The sequence below is a fragment of the Petromyzon marinus genome, chromosome 69 (assembly GCF_048934315.1).
Source record: "Petromyzon marinus isolate PM22_M1 ecotype Great Lakes invasive population chromosome 69, UKy_Petmar_22M1.pri1.0, whole genome shotgun sequence".
NCBI lineage: Eukaryota > Metazoa > Chordata > Hyperoartia > Petromyzontiformes > Petromyzontidae > Petromyzon > Petromyzon marinus.
Window position 1 is genome coordinate 2471018 of NC_133735.1, and position 25595 is coordinate 2496612.

Below are 25595 nucleotides of genomic sequence, written 5' to 3' on the forward strand. Positions count from 1 at the left end.
TATGACCTCCTGTCACAGTTGCTGGCTAAAGTGGCCCCTCGGGATAGAGTCATCTTGTTGGGTGACTTCAATGTTGGTCATGATCCTCGCACCTGGTCTGGAGTGATTGAAAGGCATTGGCCAGATCAGCTCGATAACAACGGTAGGAGGCTGCTAGATTTTTGTACAGCCCATAGGCTTGTAATTACCAAAACGCTGTTCCGGCATCGGCGTATCCATACAACATAATGGATGTACACCGGGTCCAAGCAAGAACATATACTGGACTATTTAATAACGAACAGCGGATGTGGGCCCATAACTTTGACACCAGGACCTACTGTGGAGCTGATCTGCCCACTAACCATCGACTTGTCATCTGCAAGATGCGCCTAACGTTCTTACACTCCGGTGGTGGGTGTACACCCAGGATGCGATTAAAACCCACAGTGGCCTGGTCTCAGCTAGCTGATGGAAGTTGCAAGCGAGAATTTCATCATCGCTTGCAGCTGGGGTTGGCATCGTCCCCCACTCCTCCTGATGTCGAGGGGAAATGGGCGAGGTTTAGGACTGTGGCTCATGCAGCTGCAATGGCTGCTTTGGGTATGCAGTCCAGACCTCCCAGAGACCCTGGCTGACAGAGGAGGTGTTCAGGATAGTTGAGAAAAAGCGACAGGCCCACTGTCATCGGCTACAGAATCCCACGTCAAAGAATGAGGAGGCTTACCGCAGCCTTCGCTCGGAGGTTCGGAGAGCCGTGAGGTGCTGCAAGGATGGGTGGTGGTCACGGGTTGCTGAGGAGATGGAGTCTGCCTCAGTAGCCCGCGATCACAAATCTCTCTTTAACTTCATCAAATATTAACTTGCAGCACCACACCCATTGCCATGATTAGGGGAAAGTAAGGTGATCCGATCTCCGACCTCCAGGATCAGGTTTGCAGCTTTGCTGAGCATATTTGTGAGGCTTTAAGCGAGGGGAAATCCCTCAGCCTGGAAAACATTATTCGGCCATTGTCGGGGTTCACCCTGCTGAGGCTGCGATGCATCAAATATTGGAAGTAAATCCTTAGCTCTTTCGATAAAGTCACGTTGAAGGGAAACAATAAAATAATAAAATATATATAAAACAATTAAAAAAATATATAAATTCTCACGACGTTTCGACCATAACACAGACGGTCATCATCAGGTGTGAAAAACCAACGGCAAGAAACTTTTGAAAGAAGTGGCGGTTTGCATATATCCATTTATTTATTTATTTTTTGGCGGTGTATTTATTCACAAATAAATAAATACTTATTTATTAAGAAATACATCGTTTAAAAATAACTAAACAAATGAAAACCGCCACTTCTTTCAAATGTTTCTTGCCGTTGGTTTTTCACACCTGATGATGACCGTTTGTGTTATGGTCGAAACGTCGTGAGAATTTTTATTGTTTTATATATATTTTATTATTTTATTGTTTCCCTTCAACGTGACTTTACCGAAAGAGCTAAGAATATGAATTACTGCAGTCACGAAAGCTTTAGATCAAAATTTATATTGGAAGTAGTCACGTCCTGTTCGTGGCTGGCTGAAGTGTCATCTGTTGAGGAAGTATAGAAGGCGATCCAGAGTCTGAGACTAGAAAAAGCACCGGGCAGAGATGCTGAGGGAGGGTGGCATCTGTGGACAGACTGACCAATATGACATAATTCCGCAGGATTTAAAGGATGCCATGGTGGTCCCCCTCTTTAAAAAAAAGGGGGACCGCACAGGCTGTAACAACGACAGGGACATCTCACTCCTCCGTGTGCCAGGAAAAATCCTGGCAAGGATTATTCAACATCGCCTTGCCAGGCACGCTGAGGAGAGGCTTGCGGAGCCCCGATGCGGTTAGAGGAAAGGGCGGTCCTGCACAGATGCCGTATTTTCGTGCTTTTAGAGTCCCTGACCCTCTGGCTCACGATCATTAAGGACCTTCGTGATGGTGAGCAGGGCCCGGGTAAAACTACGTGGCCGTGAGTCAGAGCCATTCCCTGTACACCTTGGGGTGCGACAGGGATGTCCTCTGGCTCCCACATTATTCAACATCTATTTCGACCACGTAGTTCGGGAAGCCTTCGATGGCTATACTGGATGAATTCCCATCTGGTACAGATATAATGGGAGGCTGAACGATGCCCGGGTGCGGTGACTGGATTGCTCCATTTTGGTCAATTATGGTACTGAATCCTGAATTGTGCAACTAATAGGTGTAGCCTTACCATCAGCCCCACCAAAACTAAGCACCTGCTTGGGTATTTTGTGCCATGAAACACTCCACCACCACAACTCCCAATCGGTGATGGGGCAGTTGTGGAGAGAGTGGAGAGTTTTCCATACCTGGGCAGTGTGCTCAGGACTGGCTTCGGTTTGACAGCAGAGGTCTCACTCCGAATCAGTCGAGCGGCAATATCTTTTCATCGGTTGCGTAACGCTGTGTGGAAACTACCTGGTCTGTCGCTCCGCACGAAGTTTCGGGTTCTCTCTGCCACGGTTATGCCCTCCCTTCTCTACGCTTGCGAAACGTGGACCCCCCTAATGGAACATCTTCGCCGGTTAGAAATATTTAGGATAGCCTGCCTACGATCCATCCTGGGTTTAACCAGACTGGATTGTGTGAGGAGCTCATAAATCCTTGAAATATCTGGGCAAGGTCCCATCGGTGAGCTCCTCCGGCAGGCAAGGCTGCGTTGGTTGGGTCATGTAGCCCACATGCCCAGCCACCGCATGCCGAAACAGCTTTTGTTCGGCCGGATCGAGGGGGCTAAACGGGCGCGGCACGGGCTAGAGAAGAGATGGAGTGATGTGGTACAGGAGGATGTGGAGCTGAGTGGACTTGCCAATGACCGGTACCAGCGGTGTCAAGATCGGCCTCTGTGGAGGAGGCTCGTGAAGGACGCTGCTACTGGGCAGTTGGAGGTAGTCGCCCTCCAACAACAACGGAGGGCGGAGGAGCGACGCTCCCAACAACGAGCGGAGCGCCGAGTAGCTAAAGCACAGCAGGTTGGCACAGTAGGGGGCACAGGTGGTGCACCAGCCAGTCATCTCAGTCATCTTAGTCAGTCGACCCGTGGCACTTGGGTTTGCCCCGTGACCTCCTGCCAGCGGGCGTTCGACACTTCACGTGGCCTCAGGGTGCACATAGCCTGGCACAAGCGTCGTGGTGACGTCACCGCCACTTAGTGGCGAATGGCGGTTGTTGTTGTGTAAGTGTATAGGTCTGTGTGTGTGTATGTGTGTGTGTATCTGTGTGTGTGTGAGTGTGTGTGTAAGTGTGTCTGTGTGTGTGTAAGTGTATGGGTCTGTGTGTGTATGTGTGTGTGTGTATATGTGTGTGTGTAAGTGTGTCTGTGTGTGTGTGTGAGTGTATGGGTATGTGTGTGTGTGGGTGTCTGTGTGAGTGTGTTTGTGTGTGTAAGTGTATTGGTCTGTGTGTGTGAGTGTGTGTCTGTGTCAGTCGACCCGTGGCACCTGGGTCTGCCCCGTGACATCCTGCCAGCGGGCGTTCGACACTTCACGTGGCCTCAAGGTGCACATGGCCTGGTACAAGCGTCGTGGTGACGTCACCGCCACTTAGTGGCGAATAGCGGTTGTTATGTTGTTTTGTGTATATATGTGTGTGTGTGAGTGTATGTGAGTGTGTGTGAGTGTGTCTGTGTGTGTGTAAGTGTATGGGTCTATGTGTGTGTATACGTGTGTGTGTGTATATATGTGTGTGTGTAAGTGTGTCTGTGTGTGTGTGTGTAAGTGTATGTGTCTGTGTGTATATATATGTGTGTGTGTATAAGTGTGTGTGAATGTGTGTGTAAGTGTATGGATATATGTGTGTGTGAGTGTGTCTGTGTGTGAGTGTGTGTGTAAGTGTGCCTGTGTGTGTAAGTGTGTGTGTAAGTGTATGGGTATGTGTGTGTGTGTCTGTGTGTGTGTAAGTGTGAGTGTGTGTGTAAGTGTGTGAGTGTGTGTGTGTGAGTGTGTGTGTAAGTGTGTGTGTGTGAGTGTGTGTGTGAGTGTGTCTGTGTGTGAGTGTGTGTGTAAGTGTGTGTGTGAGTGTGTGTGTAAGTGTATGGGTATGTGTGTGTGAGTGTGTCTGTGTGTGTGAGTGTGTGTGTAAGTGTATCTGTGTGTGTGTGTAAGTGTGTGAGTGTGTGTGTGTAAGTGTATGGGTATGTGTGTGTGAGTGTGTCTGTGTGTGTGTGTAAGTGTGTGTGTGTGTAAGTGTATGGGTATGTGTGTGAGTGTGTGTGTAAGTGTGTGAGTGTGTGTGTAAGTGTAGGGGTATGTGCCCTCCCTCCCCCACTATAAGTGTGCCCTCTCCTCACACAGAGCCTCAGTCTACTCCTAGCGCCCACGGCCGCGTGCTCACACCCCTGGTACGTGTACACACACACACACACACGTGTACACACACACGTGTACACACACACGTGTACACACACGTGTACACACACACGTGTACACACACACGTGTACACACACGTGTACACACACGTGTACACACGTGTACACACACACGTGTACACACACACGTGTACACACACACGTGTACACACACACACGTGCACACACACGTGTATACACACACGTGTACAGACACACACGTGTGCACACAGACAGACGTGTACACACACACACGTGTACACACACACGTGTACACACACACGTGTACACACATACGTGTATACACACACACGTGTACAGACACACACGTGTACACACACACAGACGTGTACACACACGTGTACACACACACGTGCACACACACACGTGTACACACACACGTGTACACACACACACACGTGTACACACACACCTGTACACACACGTGTACACACGTGTACACACGTGTACACACACACGTGTACACACACACGTGTACACACACACGTGTACACACACACACGTGCACACACACGTGTATACACACACGTGTACAGACACACACGTGTGCACACAGACAGACGTGTACACACACACACACGTGTACACACACACGTGTACACACACACGTGTACACACATACGTGTATACACACACGTGTACAGACACACACGTGTACACACACACAGACGTGTACACACACGTGTACACACACACGTGCACACACACACGTGTACACACACGTGTACACACACACACACGTGTACACACACACCTGTACACACACACGTGCACACACGTGTATACACACACACGTGTACAGACACACACGTGTACACACACACAGTGTACAGACACACACGTGTACACACACACACAGACGTGTACACACACACAAGTGTACACACACGTGTACACACGTACACACACGTGTACACACACGTGTACACACACACGTGTACAGACACACACGTGTACACACACACGCGCACACACACGTGTACACACACACTTGTACAGACACACACACGTGTACACACACACACGTGTACACACACACACGTGTACAGACGCGTACACACAAACACACACGTGTACACACGCGTACACACACACGTGTACACACATACACGTGTACACACACATGTGTATACACACACGTGTACACACACACACTTGCACAAACACACGTGTACACACACACGTGTACACACACACACACACGTGCACACACATACATGTGTACACACATACACGTGTACACACACACACGTGTCTACACACACACACACGTGTACACACACTTGCACACACACACTTGCACAAACACACGTGTACACACACACACGTGTTCACACACACACCATGTGCACACACACACGTGCACACACACACGTGTACACACACACAGGTGTACGCAAGTGAATACACGTGCACACACACACGTGCACACACACACCATGTACACACACACACAGGTGTACGCAAGTGAACACACGTGCACACACACACACGTGCACACACACACCATGTACACACACACACCATGTACACACACACGTGAACAGACACACACACACCCAGGTGTACGCAAGTGAACACACGTGCACACACACGTGTTCACACACACGTGTACACACACAGGTGTACGCAATTGAACACACGTGCACACACACACGTGCACACACACACACACCATGTACACACACACACACGTGAACAGACACACACACACCCAGGTGTACGCAAGTGAACACACGTGCACACACACACGTGCACACACACACACCATGTACACACACACCATGTACACACACACACACACACGTGCACACACACACGTGCACACACACCATGTACACACACACACCATGTACACACACACACACACCATGTATACACACACACGTGTTCACACACACACCATGTACACACACACCATGTACACACACACACACACGTGTACAGACACAAAGCTCCCCCGTGTAGCCTGTAACAGACCGTTGGGGCCGAGTGCTGTCAGCGAGTTAGCAGCAGCAGCATCAGCAGCATCACCTGTGAGGGCTACCGGCATCGTGGCACGCCAGTGGGCCTGGTGTGATCCCCGCTCACGGCTCACGTCCGGTGACGATTCACCTGAACCGGTTACTGGCCCTCCCCTAGGTCGACTCAGCCTCAAATCGCGCTATTGCCCACTCCCCCCCCCCCACTTCCGTGTGCTCGCGAGCTGCAGGGGGGTGGGGGGGGAGGAGGGAGCTTCGTCTTAATATCTGTACCGCCGAAACGGTCCATTGCCTCGACTATGCGAAATGGGACGTGAGTGGGTGATGGCTGCGAGGAGTTTCCCACACGCCCAGGGCTGTGGATCGATCACGAACCCGGCTCCGCTGAGTTTGCTGGGAGGTCTTCTCGGACCAAAGTCTCCGCTTGGCGAAACGCAGAACAAACCCACACCCACCTCCTCCTCCTCCTTCTAATGGAACATCTGCACTGGTTTGAACCATTCGGACCGGCCTGCCTACGATCCACCCTGGGTTTCAGGCACGATTTTCCGTGCGCGGAGCTCACAAAATCCTCGAAAGTTCTGGACGCGGTCCCATCGGTGAGCTCGTCTGGCATTGCGACGCTGCTGCGTCAACCACCGCATGCCCCAAGTAGCTTCTGCGTTTTAGTTGCCGGATCGAGGGTGGGTGGGGGGGGTGGCTAAGCGGGCGCGGCACGGGCTGGAGAAGAGGTGGAGCTGATGTGGTACAGGAGGACGTGGAGCTGAGCTGAGTGGACTTGCCGATGACCGGTACCAGCGGTGTCGAGATCGGCTTCTCTGTGTGTGGAGGAGGAGGAGGAGGAGGCTCGTGAAGGACGCCGCCGCTGCTACCGGGCAGCTGGAGGCAGTCGCCACTCCGGCAACAACGGAGGGTCGGAGGAGCGACGCTCACAACAACGAGCGGAGCGCCGGGTGGATAAAACGGAGCGAGTAATGTCACGGTGAGTGGTAGGCGCACGGAGGTGGCGCGATCTGCCGGTCATCTCGGTCAAGTTGAGCCATGGCAGGCAGGCTGCTGTGTCTGTTCCACGACCTCCTCCTGCAAGCAGCGAGAGCCTCCGACACTTCCCGTAGTGCACCTAGCCTGGCACAGGCGGTCTCTGTCTGAACGTTGCTCTCTTCTCTTTGCCCACAGATTATCGAACAAATGTCCGAGGGTTTCTTGAATATCTTCGTCACCATCACCACCACCATCACCATCACCACCACCACCAAAGACAAAGATCCCCCGTGTAGCCTGGAGCAGGCTGCTGGGGCAAGTGCTGTGAGCGAGCAGCACCTGGCAAGGCCGGCACGGTGGCACACGAGGGGGTGGGTGGCCAGCACCACGCCCGGCCGCCTTTGTCTCCCCAGTGACGATGTTTTACTACACACCGCACCAGGTACTCATTTGAGGCCGAGTTGACCTAGGGGAGGCCCAGGACCCGTTCAGGTAATCGTGGCCGACGATCATCATCACCACCACCAACCACCACCCCCGCCACCACGACCACCAACCATCCCCACCACCACCGCAACTACCACCAACCACCACCACAATTGCTGCCACCACCACCACGACCACCAACCATCCCCACCACCACCACCACTACCACCAACCACCACCACTACCACCAACCACCACCACAATTGCTGCCACCCCCATCATCACCACCACCACCATCATCACCGCCACCGCCACCACTACCACCAACCACCACCGCCACCACCACCACCAACCACCACCAACCACCACCACCAACCACCACCACTACCACCACCACTACCAACCATCACCACCACCATCACCCCCACCACCACCATCACCACCACCATCACCACCATCACCACCACCAACCACCACCGCCACCACCACCACCACCAACCACCACCACCAACCACCAACCATCACCACCACCACCACCAACCATCACCACCACCACCAACCATCACCACCATCACCACTACCAACCATCACCACCACCACCAACCACCACCACCACCCCCACCACCACCAACCACCACCACCGCCACCACCACCACCATCACCCCCACCACCCCCACCACCACCAACCACCACCCCCACCACCACCAACCACCACCACCAACCACCACCACCACCAACCACTACCCCCACCACCACCACCACGATGTTGCCCTGGCACGGAGCTCTTCTGCTGCCCCTCTTCCTGCTGCTCTCCCTGCCCTGGCTGCCCCCTCGCTGCGCCCGTGCCGGTCAGCTGCCCATCTCGGAAGGGCATCACCACCACCACCACCATCACCACCACCACCACCGTCACCACCACCAGCACCACCACCACCACCACCGTCGTCAAGGTGATGTGGCAGCATCACCAGCGAACTCGTCCTCCTCCTCCTCCTCGTCGTCGTCGTCCACGTGGCCGCTCGCCGGACACGTGCTGCACGTGGCTGACACGGCGTGGGGTCGCCTCGGGCAAGCGCCGGGGGCTAGACAGTGGGAGCAGCGTCCGAGCGGGAGGAACGCTTCGAGGTGGAGCCGCGCCGCGGGGAGTTCGCGCAGGCGACGTTATCTGAGCGAGGTGGACCGTGCGGGCATCGTGGCCATGCACAACAAGCTGAGGGCCTTCGTCAGCCCGGCCGCCTCCAACATGGAGTACATGGTGAGTGAGTTGTGAGTGTGTGTGTGAGTGTGTGAGTGGTGAGTGTGTGAGTGTGTGAGTGGTGAGTGTGAGTGTGTGGTTATTGAGTGGGTGTGTGTGTGTGAGTGTGTGAGTGAGTGTGTGAGTGAGTGTGTGAGTGAGTGTGTGAGTGGTGAGTGTGAGTGAGTGGTTATTGAGTGAGTGAGTGTGTGAGTGTGTGAGTGAGTGTGTGAGTGTGAGTGAGTGGTGAGTGAGTGTGTGAGTGTGTGAGGGGTGAGTGTGAGTGAGTGTGTGAGTGAGTGTGTGAGTGAGTGAGTGGTGAGTGTGTGAGTGAGTGAGTGGTGTCTGAGTGAGTGGGTGAGTGGTGTGTGAGTGGTGAGTGAGTGGTGAGCGAATGAGTGGTGAGTGAGTGAGTGTGTGAGTGGTGAGTGTGAGTGAGTGTGTGAGTGTGTGAGTGAGTGAGTGTGTGAGTGTGTGAGTGAGTGAGTGGTGAGTGAGTGTGTGAGTGAGTGAGTGTGTGAGTGGTGAGTGTGAGTGAGTGGTGAGCGAATCAGTGGTGAGTGAGTGAGTGTGTGAGTGGTGAGTGAGTGAGTGTGTGAGTGGTGAGTGTGTGAGTGGTGAGTGTGTGAGTGGTGGTGAGTGAGTGAGTGGTGAGTGAGTGTGTGTGTGAGTGTGTGAGTGAGTGTGTGAGTGAGTGGTGTGTGAGTGAGTGGGTGGGTGAGTGGGTGAGTGGTGAGTGAGTGAGTGAGTGGTGAGTGTGTGAGTGAGTGGTGAGTGAGTGAATGAGTGGTGAGTGTGTGAGTGAGTGTGTGAGTGAGTGTGTGAGTGAGTGGTGAGTGAGTGGTGAGTGTGTGAGTGAGTGTGTGAGTGAGTGTGTGAGTGAGTGGTGAGTTAGTGGTGAGTGAGTGTGTGAGTGAGTGAGTGTGTGAGTGGTGAGTGTGAGTGAGTGTGTGAGTGGTGAGTGTGAGTGTGTGAGTGAGTGGGGAGTGAGTGGTGAGTGAGTGTGTGAGTGGTGAGTGAGTGGTGAGTGAGTGAGTGGTGAATGAGTGTGTGAGTGAGTGGTGAGTGAGTGTGTGAGTGAGTGGTGAGTGAGTGGTGAGTGAGTGTGTAAGTGAGTGAGTGTGTAAGTGAGTGGTGAGTGAGTGAGTGGTGAGTGTGTGAGTGAGTGTGTGAGTGAGTGTGTGAGTGAGTGGTGAGTGAGTGGTGAGTGTGTGAGTGAGTGTGTGAGTGAGTGTGTGAGTGAGTGGTGAGTTAGTGGTGAGTAAGTGTGTGAGTGAGTGAGTGTGTGAGTGGTGAGTGAGTGTGTGAGTGGTGAGTGTGAGTGTGTGAGTGGTGGTGAGTGGTGGTGAGTGAGTGGTGGTGTTGAGTGGTGGTGAGTGGTGGTGGTGAGTGATAGAGAGCTGAGTGATGTGAATTCTAGTGATGTTCTAGAAGGGATAGAGAGCTGAGTGATGTGAATTCTAGTGATGTTCTAGAAGGGATAGAGAGCTGAGTGATGTGAATTCTAGTGACGTTCTAGAAGGGCAAGAGAGCTGAGTGATGTGAATTCTAGTGACGTTCTAGAAGGGATAGAGAGCTGAGTGATGTGAATTCTAGTGATGTTCTAGAAGGGACAGACAGCTGAGTGATGTGAATTCTAGTGACGTTCTAGAAGGGATAGAGAGGTGAGTGATGTGAATTCTAGTGATGTTGTAGAAGGGATAGAGAGCTGAGTGATGTGAATTCTAGTGATGTTCTAGAAGGGCAAGAGAGCTGAGTGATGTGAATTCTAGTGACGTTCTAGAAGGGATAGAGAGCTGAGTGATGTGAATTGTAGTGGTGGTCTAGAAGGGATAGAGAGCTGGGTGAGTCATTTGAAATCAAGTAATGTTTTGGACTGTGTAGAAAATCCGAAAGCCAAAATGTGAACCCAGATTATTTCGAGGCAGGGTGTCGGCGGCGGGGTGACGCTCATGACCTCAAAAACAAGGGTCAGAATGGAGTTTGTGTGATTTCCCCCTGTTATACAGAGTGAGTGAGTGGAGTTTGTGTGATCTCCCCCTGTTCTACACAGTGAGTGAGTGGAGTTTCTGTGATCTTTCCCCCTGTTCTACAGAGTGAGTAAGTGGAGTTTGTGTGATCTACCCCTGCTCTACAGAGTGAGTGAGTGGTGTTTGTGTGATCTCCCCCTGTTCTACAGAGTGAGTGAGTGGAGTTTGTGTGATCTCCCCCTGTTCTACAGAGTGAGTGAGTGGAGTTTGCGTGATCTCCCCCTGTTCTACAGAGTGAGAGAGTGGAGTTTGTGTGATCTCCCTCTGTTCTACAGAGTGAGTGAGTGGAGTTTGTGTGATTTCCCCCTGTTCTACAGAGTGGAGTTTGTGTGATCTACCCCTGTTCTACAGAGTGGGTGAGTGAGTGGAGTTTGTGTGATCTCCCCTTGTTATGCAGAGTGAGTGGAGTTTGTGTGATCTCCCCCTGTTCTACAGAGTGGGTGGAGTTTGTGTGATCTCCCCCTGTTCCACAGAGTGAGAGAGTGGAGTTTGTGTGATCTCCCCCTGTTCTACAGAGTGAGTGAGGGGAGTTTGTGTGATCTCCCCCTGTTCTACAGAGTGAGTGGAGTTTGTGTGATCTCCCCCTGTTCTACAGAGTGAGTGAGTGGAGTTTGTGTGATCTCCCCCTGTTCTACAGAGTGAGTGGAGTTTGTGTGATCTCCCACTGTTCTACAGAGTGAGTGAGTGGAGTTTGCGTGAGTCTATAGGTCTCTGGGCAAGGAGGCTATGGGTCTTTGGGTGAGTCTCTGGGTCTCTGCGTGAGTCTATGGGTCTCTGTGTGAGTCTCTGGGTCTGTGTGTGAGTCTATGGGTCTCTGTGTGAGTCCATGGGTCTCTGTGTGAGTATATGGGTCTCTGTGTGAGTATATGGGTCTCTGTGTGAGTCTATGGCTCTCTATGTGAGTCTATGAGTCTCTGTGTGAGTCTATGGGTCTGTGTGTGAGTCTATGGATCTCTGTGTGAGTCTATGGGTCTGTGTGTGAGTCTATGGATCTCTGTGTGAGTCTATGGGTCTCTGTATGAATCTATGGGTCTGTGTGTGAGTCTATGGGTCTCTGTGTGAGTCCATGGGTCTCTGTGTGAGTATATGGGTCTCTGTGTGAGCCTATGGGTCTGTGTATGAGTCTATGGCTCTCTATGTGAGTCTATGAGTCTCTGTGTGAGTCTATGGGTCTCTGTATGAGTCTATGGGTCTGTGTGTGAGTCTATGGGTCTCTGTGTGAGTCTATGGGTCTCTTTGTGAGTCTATGGGTCTGTGTGTGAGTCTATGGGTCTCTGTGTGAGTCTATGGGTCTCTGTGTGAGGCAATGGGTCTCCGTGTGAGTCTATGGGTCTATCTGTGAGTCTATGCATCTTTGTGTGAGTCTATGCGTCTCTGTGATGAGTCAATGGGTCTCTGTGTGAGTCTATGCATCTCTGTGTGAGTCTATGCGCCCTTGTAATAAGTCTATGGGTCTATGTATGAGCCTATGGGTCTCTGTGTGAGTCCATGGGTCTCTGTGTGAGTCTATGGGTCTCTGTGTGAGTCTACGGGTCTCTGTGTAAGGAGTCTATGGGTGTGTATGTGAGTATGGGTCTCTGCGTGAGGCTATAGGTCTATGTGAGTATATGGGTCTCTGTGTAAGGAGGCTGTGTGACTTTGTGTGAGTATGGGTCTCTGCGTGAGTCTATAGGTATCTGTGAGTCTATGGGTCTCTTTGTAAGAAGTTTATGGGTATTTGTGAGTATATGGGTCTCTGTGTGAGTTTATAGGTGTCTGTGAGTCTATGGGTCTTTGTGTAAGAAATCCATTGTTCTCTGTGAGTCTATGGGTCTGCGTGTCAGTCTATGGGCCTCTGTGTGAGTCTATGGGTCTTTGTTGTGAGTCTATGCTTCTCTGTGTGAGTCTATGCTTCGCTGTGTGAGTCTATGCGTCTCTGTGATGATCCTATGGGTCTTTGTATGAACCTATGGGTCTCTGTGTGAGTCTATGAGTCTCTGTGTGAATCTATGGGTCTCTGTTTGAGTCCATGGATAACTCTGTGAGTCTACGGGACTTTGTTCTGAGTGGTTCTTTGTGTGAGTCTATGCGTCTTTGTGTGAGCCTATGCATCTCTGTGATGAGTTTACGTGTCTCTGTGTGAGTCTATGGGTCTCTGTGTGAGTCTTTGGGTCTCTGTGTGAGTCTATGGGTCTCTGTGTGAGTCTATGGGTCTCTGTGTGAGTATTTGGGTTTCTGTGTGAGTCTATGGGTCTCTGTGTGAGTCCATGGGTCTCTGTGTGAGTCTATGCGTCTCTGTGATGATTCTGTGGGTCTCTGTGTGAGTCTATGGGTTTCTATGTGAGTCTATGCATCTCTGTGATGAGTCTACGTGTCTCTGTGTGAGTCTATGCGTCTCCGTGTGAGTCTATGGGTCTCTGTGTGAGTCTATGGGTCTCTGTGTGGTGAGTCTATGGGTCTCTGTATGGTGACTCTATGGGTCTCTGTGTGTTGAGTCTGTGGATCTCTGTGTGGTGAGTCTATGGGTCTCTGTGTGGTTAGTCTATGGGTCTCCGTGTGAGTCTCCGTGTCTCTGTGTGAGTCTTTGGGTCTCTGTGTGAGTCTATGGGTCTTTCTGTGAGTCTATGGGTCTCTGTGTGAGTCTATGGGTCTCTGTGTGAGTATATGGGTTTCTGTGCGAGTCTATGGGTCTCTGTGTGAGTCTATGCGTCTCTGTGATGATTCTATGGGTGTCTGTGTGAGTCTATGGGTATCTGTGTGAGTCTATGCATCTCTGTGATGAGTCTACGTGTCTCTGTGTGAGTCTATGCGTCTCCGTGTGAGTCTATGGGTCTCTGTGTGGTGAGTCTATGGGTCTCTGTGTGGTGAGTCTATGGGTCTCTGTGTGGTGAGTCTATGGGTCTCTGTGTGGTGAGTCTGTGGGTATCTGTGTGGTGAGTCTATGGGTCTCTGTGTGGTGAGTCTATGGGTCTCTGTGAGTCTATGGGTCTCTGTGTGGTGAGTCTGTGGGTCTCTGTGTGGTGAGTCTATGGGTCTCTGTGTGGTGAGTCTATGGGTCTCTGTGTGAGTCTACGGGTCTCTGTTTGAGTCTATGGGTCTCTGTGTGAGTCTATGGGTCTCCATGTGAGTCTATGGGTCTCCGTGTGAGTCTATGGGTCTCTGTGTGAGTCTACGGGTCTCTGTGTGAGTCTATGGCTCTCTGTGAGTCTACGGGTCTTTGTGTGAGTCTATGGCTCTCTGTGTGAGTCTCCGTGTCTCTGTGTGAGTCTTTGGGTCTCTGTGTGAGTCTATGGGTCTTTCTGTGAGTCTATGGGTCTCTGTGTGAGTCTATGGGTCTCTGTGTGAGTATATGGGTTTCTGTGCGAGTCTATGGGTCTCTGTGTGAGTCTATGCGTCTCTGTGATGATTCTATGGGTGTCTGTGTGAGTCTATGGGTCTCTGTGTGAGTCTATGCATCTCTGTGATGAGTCTACGTGTCTCTGTGTGAGTCTATGCGTCTCCGTGTGAGTCTATGGGTCTCTGTGTGGTGAGTCTATGGGTCTCTGTGTGGTGAGTCTATGGGTCTCTGTGTGGTGAGTCTATGGGTCTCTGTGTGGTGAGTCTGTGGGTATCTGTGTGGTGAGTCTATGGGTCTCTGTGTGGTGAGTCTATGGGTCTCTGTGAGTCTATGGGTCTCTGTGTGGTGAGTCTGTGGGTCTCTGTGTGGTGAGTCTATGGGTCTCTGTGTGGTGAGTCTATGGGTCTCTGTGTGAGTCTACGGGTCTCTGTTTGAGTCTATGGGTCTCTGTGTGAGTCTATGGGTCTCCATGTGAGTCTATGGGTCTCCGTGTGAGTCTATGGGTCTCTGTGTGAGTCTACGGGTCTCTGTGTGAGTCTATGGCTCTCTGTGAGTCTACGGGTCTTTGTGTGAGTCTATGGCTCTGTGTGAGTTTATGGGTCTCTGTGTGAGTCTATGGCTCTCTGTGTGAGTCTATCGGTCTCTGTGTGAGTCTATGGCTCTCTGTGTGAGTCTACGGGTCTCTGTGTGAGTCCATGAGTCTCTGTGATGAGTCTACGTGTCTCCGTGTGAGTCCATGAGTCTCTGTGATGAGTCTACGTGTCTCCGTGTGAGTCTATGCGACAAACTTGACAGCGCGCTCCTGAACATGTGAGCCTTTAGGCTCTGCGAGCCCCTCACGGGCTAAACCATCATACCCATAAACGCACCAATTGGACACCAATGTAAGAACGCTGGCTTGCCAGTGTCGCTCACGATCCGGCTCCTGCTTTGGCTGCGGAGGTCTCACTCCGAACGAGTCACGCGGCTTTCTCTACTTTCATCATCGGGCTCCGTAACGCCGTTTGCGCCATGAAGCTGCCTCGCTCCGCCGTTTTCCGCACGAAGCTCCGGATTTTTGGCGACCTCAGCCATGGCCCCCCGTCCATTTTTTTCTCGGCGCTTGCGACACGTGGAAGCCATCCAAAGTGGACAATCTGCCATGGGTTGCAGACGTCTTTTGAGGCCGTCCGTCAATGACGTTGCGCGATTTTGGACGATTTTTGAGCCCCCCCCCCCCCGTGGTGGTGAGTAAGGGGAGCGGTGGTGAGGAGTGGTGGTGAGCAGGGGGTGGGTGCTGCTGAGTGGACGTGGTGGTGAGTAGGGGTAGCGGTGGTGAGGAGTGGTGCTGAGTAGGGGGTGGGTGGTGCTGAGTGGACGTGGTGGTGAGTAGGGGTAGCGGTGGTGAGGAGTGGTGGTGAGTAGGGGGTGGGTGTTGCTGAGTGGACGTGGTGGTGGTGAGTAGGGGTAGCGGTGGTGAGGAGTGGTGGTGAGTAGGGGGTAGGTGTTGCTGAGTGGACGTGGTGGTGAGTAGGGGTAGCGGTGGTGAGGAGTGGTGGTGAGTAGGGGGTGGGTGCTGCTGAGTGGACGTGGTGGTGGTGGTGGTGAGTAGGGGTAGCGGTGGTGAGGAGCGGTGGTGAGCAGGGGGTGGGTGCTGCTGAGTGGACGTGGTGGTGGTGAGTAAGGGGTAGCGGTGGTGAGGAGTGGTGGTGAGTAGGGGGTGGGTGTTGCTGAGTGGACGTGGTGGTGAGTAGGGGTAGCGGTGGTGAGGAGCGGTGGTGAGCAGGGGGTGGGTGCTGCTGAGTGGACGTGGTGGTGGTGAGTAAGGGGTAGCGGTGGTGAGGAGCGGTGGTGAGCGGGGATCGCTACGGTCCCCGGCGAACCGAGTTCGATCCACCGTTGACGATCACCTGAACCCGTCCTGGGCCTCTTCTCCCAGGTCCACTCGGCCTCAAACGAGTCCCCGGTTTGCGGTGCGTCAAATCATCGTCGCTGGGGAGACAAAGGCGGCCGGGCGGACGTGGTCCCGGCCACAACCCCCATGCCACGTGCAGCGTGATCGCGGGTTCCGGTCCTTCACGGGAGGGCCCGCTCGCCTGATGTTCACTTGCCCCCCAAAACGGTCTTCATCTTGGGGTGCTTTCGGCCAAAAGACGCGGAGGTAGAAAATCAAAATGAAAAGAAGTGAAATTGAGTTTTTTGAAAAAAGTAAAAAAAATAATGATGATCATCATCATCATGCGTTTTAAAATGTATGAAAGGGAGTGGTAGAAACCGCGGCGTTTCGTTTGCCACGACCTGAACGGTCCTCCGCTCTCCGCCTGGTGAAGGCCCGCTCGTGTTGCGGTCGAAATATCGCTGGTTTTTTTACTATTTTAAATTTATTATTTTAAATTTAATATTCGTGGGGGTTTTTTTTTTTGGGGGGGGGGGGGTTTCGCGTTATTTTTTCTTTTTTTTAATTGTTATTATTATTTTACATTTTCATTTCGCGCGTTTTTATTTTCTAACCTACGCGACTTTGCCGAAAGAACCAAGAACGTGAATCCCTGCGGTCACGAAAGCTTTAAATGAGAAGGTCTCACCGGGTCTTTTTTTCCACCCACCCACCTCCTCCCCATCGATGGGGTGCGGCCTATGTGCATAGTCCTCCAGCAAGTCACTTCTAGATTTAAAGCTTTCGTGACTGCAAGGATCCATACTCTTTGGTTCTATTCGTCCCTTCACCTGATGAAGGCCGCTTGTGTTGTGGCCGAAACGTCGTGCTTATTGTTGTTGTATTATTTACCTACGTGACTTTACCGAATAGAACCAAAGAGTATGGATCCAGCAAGTCACTTCGCTGACTTATCAGAAACCTTTATTGGTTGTTCAGCCAATGCAACACTATTCTCTCCGTGTCAGGCAGGTCCGTGAGACATTTGTTTGGTAGGAAAAGCCATCAGACGGATGCCCGTTTTTTGTTGCTCGGTGCTCCACAGCAATATATTCAGAGACTTTTATTCATCTTTTTCCAAAAGCAACGGCCTTTTTAAAGGGGCTTTACCATTCCGGCGAATTGCCCGATGATGCTGGATGCAATTGCCAGCGAAAACGTCACGGTACAACTCAAACTGTAAATGTTGTGGATTCACTCTTCAACACACCGATGTGGGGCTAAAGTAGTGAACGAATTTTGTCTTTTGTCAACGTGACACTTTTTTTGTTGATTGGCCGTGTCGGGTGGTGGAGGGTTACGGCACATTTATAAATAACGCGATCTAACCCCGAAACCCCCCCCCCCCCTTTATTATGAATTTTCAAAGGCTATTTCAACAATCCCGCCTTAGGGGTTTTTTTCCAACAGCCTTCTTGAAATATTCTTAGTTTTTTCGGTAAAGTCACGTTGAAGAGAAACAACAAAATAATAAAATATATATAAAACAATAAAAAAATTCTCACGACGTTTCGACCATAACACAAACGGTCATCTTCAGGTGTGTTGGTTTGAGTTATGGTCGAAACGTCGTGAGAATTTTTTTATTGTTTTATATATTTTTTATTATTTTGTTGTTTCTCTTCAACGTGACTTTACCGAAAAAACTAAGAATATGAATTACTGCAGTCACGAAAGCTTTAAATCAAAATTTAGCCTTCTTGAAGTCAACATTTTAAACCCCAACAGTCTGTTCGAGGCTACACGGGGGGACGGTTGTCTTCGTGGCGGTGAGCAGCACATCGCCCCCATTCCCCCCCCCCCCCCCAGACATCCTCCCCCCAATGTGGTTGTGACGCTTGAGCAACGTGCGGTGACTCAGCCCTCTCGGGCCAGCCGGAACCCGGCACCGGCCGGGGATCGCAATGGCCGTGTCAGAGACACTAAAATCAGTGATTCTCACTTGCTGGGTGTGTCCCATGGGTGTCTGTGTGTGTCTCTGTGTCAGGAGGTTCACAATGACCGTGTCAGAGACACTAAAATCAGTGTTTCTCACTTGCTGGGTGTGTCCCATGGGTCTCTGTGTCTGTGTCTCTCTGTGTCAGGAGGTTCGCAATGGCCGTGTCAGAGACACTAAAATCAGTGATTCTCACTTGGTGGGTGTTGTCTATGGGTCTCTGTGTGTCACTCTCTTTGTCAGGAGGTTCATAGTGGCCGTGTCAGAGACACTAAAATCAGTGATTCTCACTTGCTGGGTGTTGTCTATGGGTCTGTGTGTGTCTCTCTGTGTCAGGAGGTTCATAGTGGCCGTGTCAGAGACACTAAAATCAGTGATTCTCACTTGCTGGGTGTGTCCCATGGGTCTCTGTGTGTGTGTCTCTGTGTCAGGAGGTTCACAATGACCGTGTCAGAGACACTAAAATCAGTGATTCTCACTTTCTGGGTGTGTCCCATGGGTCTCTGTGTGTCTCTCTGTGTCAGAAGGTTCGCAATGGCCGTGTCAGAGACACTAAAATCAGTGTTTCTCACTTGCTGGGTGTGTCCCATGGGTCTCTGTGTCTGTGTCTCTCTGTGTCAGGAGGTTCGCAATGGCCGTGTCAGAGACACTAAAATCAGTGATTCTCACTTGGTGGGTGTTGTCTATGGGTCTCTGTGTGTCACTCTCTTTGTCAGGAGGTTCATAGTGGCCGTGTCAGAGACACTAAAATCAGTGATTCTCACTTGCTGGGTGTTGTCTATGGGTCTGTGTGTGTCTCTCTGTGTCAGGAGGTTCATAGTGGCCGTGTCAGAGACACTAAAATCAGTGATTCTCACTTGCTGGGTGTGTCCCATGGGTCTCTGTGTGTCTCTCTGTGTCAGGAGGTTCATAGTGGCCGTGTCAGAGACACTAAAATCAGTGATTCTCACTTGCTGGGTGTGTCCCATGGGTCTCTGTGTGTCTCTCTGTGTCAGGAGATTCATAATGGACGTGTCAGAGACACTAAAATCAGTGTTTCTCACTTGCTGGGTGTGTCCCATGGGTGTCTGTGTGTCTCTCTGGGTCAGGAGGTTCATAATGGCCGTGTCAGAGACACTAAAATCAGTGATTCTCACTTGCTGGGTGTTGTCTAGGGGTCTCTGTGTGTCTCTCTGTGTCAGGAGGTTCATAGTGGCCGTGTCAGAGACACTAAAATCAGTGTTTCTCATTTGGTGGGTGTGCCCCATGGGTCTCTGTGTGTCTCTCTGTGTCAGGAGGTTCATAATGGCCGTGTCAGAGACACTAAAATCAGTGATTCTCACTTGGTGGGTGTGTCCCATGGGTTTCTGTGTGTGTCTCTCTGTGTCAGGAGGTTCATAGTGGCCGTGTCAGAGACACTAAAATCAGTGATTCTCACTTGGTGGGTGTTGTCTATGGGTCTCTGTGTGTCTCTCTGTGTCAGGAGATTCATAATGGCCGTGTCAGAGACACTAAAATCAGTGATTCTCACTTGCTGGGTGTGTCCCATGGGTCTCTGTGTGTCTCTCTGTGTCAGGAGATTCATAATTACCGTGTCAGCAACACTAAAATCAGTGATTCTCACTTGCTGGGTGTGTCCCATGGGTCTCTGTGTGTGTCTCTCTGTGTCAGGAGATTCATAGTGGCCGTGTCAGAGACACTAAAATCAGTGATTCTCACTTGTTGGGTGTGTCCCATGGGTCTGTGTGTGTCTCTCTGTGTCAGGAGATTCATAGTGGCCGTGTCAGAGACACTAAATCAGTGATTCTCACTTGCTGGGTGTGTCCCATGGGTCTCTGTGTGTCTCTCTGTGTCAGGAGATTCATAGTGGCCGTGTCAGAGACACTAAAATCAGTGATTCTCACTTGCTGGGTGTACCCCATGGGTCTCTGTGTGTGTGTGTCTCTCTGTGTCAGGAGGTTCACAATGACCGTGTCAGCGACACTAAAATCAGTGATTCTCACTTGGTGGGTGTGTCCCATGGGTCTCTGTGTGTCTCTCTGTGTCAGGAGATTCATAATGGCCGTGTGAGAGACACTAAAATCAGTAATTCTCCCTTGGTGGGAGTTGTCTATGGGTCTGTGTGTGTCTCTCTGTGTCAGGAGATTCATAGTGGACGTGTCAGAGACACTAAAATCAGTGATTCTCACTTGCTGGGAGTTGTCTATGGGTCTCTGTGTGTCTCTCTGTGTCAGGAGGTTCATAATGGCCGTGTCAGAGACACTAAAATCAGTGATTCTCACTTGCTGGGTGTGTCCCATGGGTCTCTGTGTGTGTGTCTGTGTCAGGAGGTTCATAATGGCCGTGTCAGAGACACTAAAATCAGTGATTCTCACTTGCTGGGTGTGTCCCATGGGTCAGTGTGTGTGTGTCTCTCTGTGTCAGGAGGTTCATAGTGGCCGTGTCAGAGACACTAAAATCAGTGATTCTCACTTGCTGGGAGTTGTCTAGGGGTCTCTGTGTGTCTCTCTGTGTCAGGAGATTCATAGTGGCCGTGTCAGAGACACTAAAATCAGTGATTCTCACTTGCTGGGTGTGTCCCATGGGTCTGTGTGTGTCTCTCTGTGTCAGGAGATTCATAGTGGCCGTGTCAGAGACACTAAAATCAGTGATTCTCACTTGGTGGGTGTGTCCCATGGGTCTCTGTGTGTGTCTCTCTGTGTCAGGAGATTCATAGTGGCTGTGTCAGAGACACTAAAATCAGTGTTTCTCACTTGGTGGGTGTTGTCTATGGGTCTCTGTGTGTGTGTGTCTCTTTCTGTCAGGAGATTGATAGTGGACGTGTCAGAGACAATAAAATCAGTGTTTCTCACTAGCTGGGAGTTGTCTATTGGTCTCTGTGTGTCTCTCTGTGTCAGGAAATTCATAATTACCGTGTCAGCAACACTAAAATCAGTGTGTCTTACTTGCTGGGTGTGCCCCATGGGTCTCTGTGTGTCTCTCTGTGTCAGGAGGTTCATAATGACCGTGTCAGAGACACTAAAATCAGTGATTCTCACTTGCTGGGTGTGTCCCATGGGTCTCTGTGTGTCTCTCTGTGTCAGGAGGTTTATAGTGGCCGTGTCAGAGACACTAAAATCAGTGATTCTCACTTGCTGGGTGTTGTCTATGGGTCTCTGTGTCTGTGTCTCTCTCTGTCAGGAGGTTCATAATGGACGTGTCAGAAACACTACGGCCAATGTTTCTCACTTGCTGGGTTGTCCCCATGGGTCTGTGTGTTCATGGTAGTGTAGCGGGTAGTGCGCTACACTCCGAACGCGAGTTCGATTCCCGCTCACGGCAACACCGCTGACGATTATCTGAACCGGTCATGGGCCTCCCTTAGGTCGACTCAGCGTCAAATGAGTGCCTGGTGCGGCGCGTAAACATCGCCACTAGGGGAGATAAAGGCGGCCGGGCGTGGTGTTCGCCGGCCTTCATTGGTGCTCGCCAAGACCACTTGCCCCAACAGTCTGTTGAGGCTATGTGGGGGATCCTTGTCTTTGTCTCTCTCAGGAGGTTCGTAATGGCCGTGTAAAGAGACGTTGAGCCAGCGCCACCTGAATGTCTTTGATGTTGCACGTCCATTGATGTCCATCGTGCTCTGATGGCCATTGCCCGAGACCTGGGTGTTATCGTGCATTCATTGGTGGCCATGAGTCTCAACTCTCGCTGCAACTTGAGCACCCGGTTTAAATCGCAGCTCAGTCTGCGTGAGTCGATGGGTCTCTGTGTAAATCTACCAGTCTCCGTGTGAGTCTATGGGTCTCCGTGTGAGTCTATGGGTCTCTGTGTAAATCTACCAGTCTCCGTGTGAGTCTATGGGTCTCTGCGTGAGTCTACGAGTCTCCGTGTGAGTCTATGGGTTTCCGTGTGAGTCTATGGGCCTCCGTGTGAGTCTATGGGTCTCCGTGTGAGTCTACGAGTCTCCGTGTGAGTCTATGTGTCTCTGTGTAAGTCTATGGGTCTCTGTGTAAATCTACTAGTCTCCGTGTGAGTCTATGGGTCTCCGTGTGAGTCTATGTGTCTCTGTGTAAGTCTATGGGTCTCTGTGTAAATCTACTAGTCTCCGTGTGAGTCTATGGTTCTCCGTGTGAGTCTATGGGTCTCTGTGTGAGTCTACGAGTCTCCGTGTAAGTCATTGGTGACTGGGCTGAGATTATCGACTCATTCGATTTGGGAACCCGATTTAATAATTACTCAGACTCTGTAAGTATATAGATCTCTGTATGAGTGTTTGAGTCTCTGTTTGAGTCTGTCTGTCTCTGTGTGAGTGTATGGATCTCTGTATGAGTGTTTGGGTCTCTGTTTGAGTCTGTGTCTGTGTGAGTGTATGGATCTCTGTATGAGTGTTTGGGTCTCTGTTTGAGTCTATGTGTCTCTGTGTGAGTGTATGGATCTTTGTGTAAGTGTATGGGTCTCTGTTTGAGTCTGTGTGTCTTTGTGTGAGTCTATGGATCTCTGTGTGAGTGTATGGGTCTCTGTTTGAGTCTATGTGTCTCTGTGTGAGTCTATGGGTCTCTGTGTAGAGTCTATGGCTCTCTATGTGAGTCTATGGGTCTCTGTTTGAGTCTATGGGTCTCTGTGTGAGTGTATGGATCTCTGTGTGAGTCTATGGGCCTTTGTGTGAGTCTACGGGTCTCTGTGTGAGTCTACGGGTCTCTGTGTGAGTCTACGGGTCTCTGTGTGAGTCTACGGATATCTGCATAAGTCTACGGGTCTCTGTGTGAGTCTACGGGTCTCTGTGTGAGTCTACGGATATCTGCATAAGTCTACGGGTCTCTGTGTGAGTCTACGGTTCTCTATGTGAGTATATGGTCTCTGTGTGAGTCTACGGTTCTCTGTGTGAGTCTATGGGTCTCTGTGTGAGTCTATGGGTCTATGTGTGAGTCTACGGGTCTGTGTGTGAGTCTACGGGTCTCTGTGTGAGTCTATGGGTCTCTGCGTAAGTCTACGGGTCTCTGTGTGAGTCTATGGGTCTCTGCGTAAGTCTACGGGTCTCTGTGCGAGTCTACCAGTACATGTGCACGTACGTTGAATTACTTTCGCACCTTACGTAGCCAACCGCGCTAATCAGAGGTGCGGGGGAAGGAGGACAAAATGTCCATCACGCAGGATGCACGGACGCTGCACAGCACGTGACTCCCAATGCGATGGATCAACAGACCCCTTGCGAATGCCATCTCGGCGCATGGCAGTAGCGCTCAGTCCGGTGGCTTTTCAAACTCCGTACGAAGGAAAGCGAGACATTGCATCGTCCATCTTTACTCTAACGGCGCGCCCGGTGTACTGCGATAAAAGCGGACATATATATGGTGTTATGACGTAAGGAGGGGCGTGCCTTGGGTGGGTGTTACTGATTGCTAATTGCGATCAGGAAACACCGATTCTAACCCCCCCCCCCAAGACTACGAATTTGCCCCCACAAAACTCCGAATCTGCACTGTCAACCTGGGGCCGCCTTCTTGAGAACGTTCGCTTTAATTTCAATGTAAAACCCGAGGCTAGCGGAGCTAAAGTGGATTTTTTTCACGAGATTTTTACTGTCAGTCTGTTCTAGCGCTGGGTGAGACTGCTATGTTGTTTCGATTTGTCAAATAAAGTGTGTTCACGGCTTTAAAAAAGTATTTTTTTTTACAGTCTCCGATTTAATCACAGCTGCGTGCGAGTGCCCGCTTTTATTTCAACTTAAACCATTAAAAAAGAAATTTCAAATTCCGCGGGCAAATCAATGAGCAGAATCAAGAAGAACATGTAAGCAATGCAGTTGACCCTTTCCTGGATCGAGCTGGTCACGTCATGTGCAAGTGACACGCCCTCCACATCTCCCTTTCTTTGATTGGCTACGCGGCGCTTTCATGTCAGTCGGCGTTTGATCGAATCACGGCCGCTCAGACTCTTGCCGCGTTGCACTGGCACAGCCGTGGCACCCCCCCCGCCTCACGTTCCCCCAACGCCACTGCCCTGCTCACATTTCGTATCCTGGCACCTCGTCTGCCACCCAAGGCAGTATTACAGCTACGCTGATGCTGCACCCTGGGACGAAATTTCCTGCCACTGGGTGGTTCATGGGCCCCGGGCGCTAGACACATTTGGGCCATAGGCACATTTGGGCCCTAAGGTAAACTGTATGGGTTTTATCAGGTATGTCTCCTGATCTCTAACTGCTCAGCGCTCCCCGGTCTATAGGCTGAGCTCGTTTGGTGACCATGGAACGCCCTGCCACTTGAAATCAGGCGATTGGAGTCGGTAGATGTATTTTTAAAGTCAGCTTTTACAACCCCATGTCTTTGATGCGGCCTCTTTAGTTTTTGCCCATTGCCCCGCTGGTTCTGTTTTTACTTTCCTGCTTTCCGCGCATTGTGCTTTGGGGATCCGAAGATGGGGTGCCGCATCACACGTTTGAATCATTATTCTTTTTGATGATGCCCTGTGACGAAGGTGTTTGTTTGGTGTTCGATCATCTAAACCCTTTTTCCCATTCCGAGACATCTGCAAGTCGCAGGGTGTGGTGGCGGTGGTGGTGGTGGTGGTGTCATGCTTACCGCCGAATCTCGGAACGCACGAGCGGTTATCGGCGTTAATTTTATTTAGAGAAGCTTAGTAGTGGTGGTAGCGGCAGTAACGGTAACGGCGGTAGTGACGGTAGCGACGGTAGTGGAGGTAGCGGCGGTAGCAGTAGCAGTGGTAGTGGCGGTAGCAGTAGCGACGGTAGCGGCGGCGGTGACGGTCACGGTAGCGGCAGTAGCGCCGTTGTTTTTAAAAGGCATCGTCACTCGCCACAGAGAACCACAGTGACATGACCGGAGTCGGTTGATAGATTCAAGTCTACTTTGAAAACCCCATATAATAATAGGGGTTTTTCCCCTTTTTTTCTGGCAACAAAACTGAAACCTTTTTACGAGGATTCATGTTACTGCATTAACCACAATACCTGCAGTCAAAATGCAAACAAAAAACATACAATGATAATATTTACATTGTCCTTAAAACTGATTGGTCCACACCAAGGGACGGCTTTCTTTTGAGCCTCGACCCAATTGGTACTGGACCATTAATCCTTGTAAGAAGGTTTCAGTTTTGTTGCCAGAAAAAAGAGGAAAAACCCTATTATTATATTTTGGTACTGGCAAAGGAGGTCTAAAAACCCCATGTTTTTTTAGAACTAAGCCTTCGCTCTCCCGTTCGGTCTCTCGGCCCCCATGGTTCTGTTATTGTGTCCCGATCCTCGTGCATTGGCGCATTTGGGGATCCTAGGATGGAGTGCGCATTACACGATTGAATTATAATTACAAAGTGAAACAAGTCTACGTAAATAGATATCTCATAATCACTATTATCATTTACATTCACGAGGTGCATTTCAACCAGGGA

General features: G+C 50.9%; 1 protein-coding gene across 2 annotated transcripts in view; it reads left to right on the forward strand.

The window, feature by feature from the left end:
- The first annotated feature begins 7108 nt into the window (after positions 1-7108).
- LOC116957077 (peptidase inhibitor 15-like) overlaps positions 7109-25595 on the forward strand; it is a 30287-nt gene continuing 11800 nt past the window's right edge. The window contains exons 1-2 of one of the 2 annotated variants that reach the window (XM_076054976.1): positions 7109-7368; positions 7563-9048. In XM_076054976.1, the coding sequence (XP_075911091.1) occupies positions 8557-9048 (492 nt within the window). In that variant the 5' untranslated portion in view covers positions 7109-7368; positions 7563-8556. Of the gene's footprint in view, positions 7369-7562; positions 9049-25595 lie in introns of those variants that run through there. The other variant, XM_032979015.2, reaches the window with a different exon arrangement.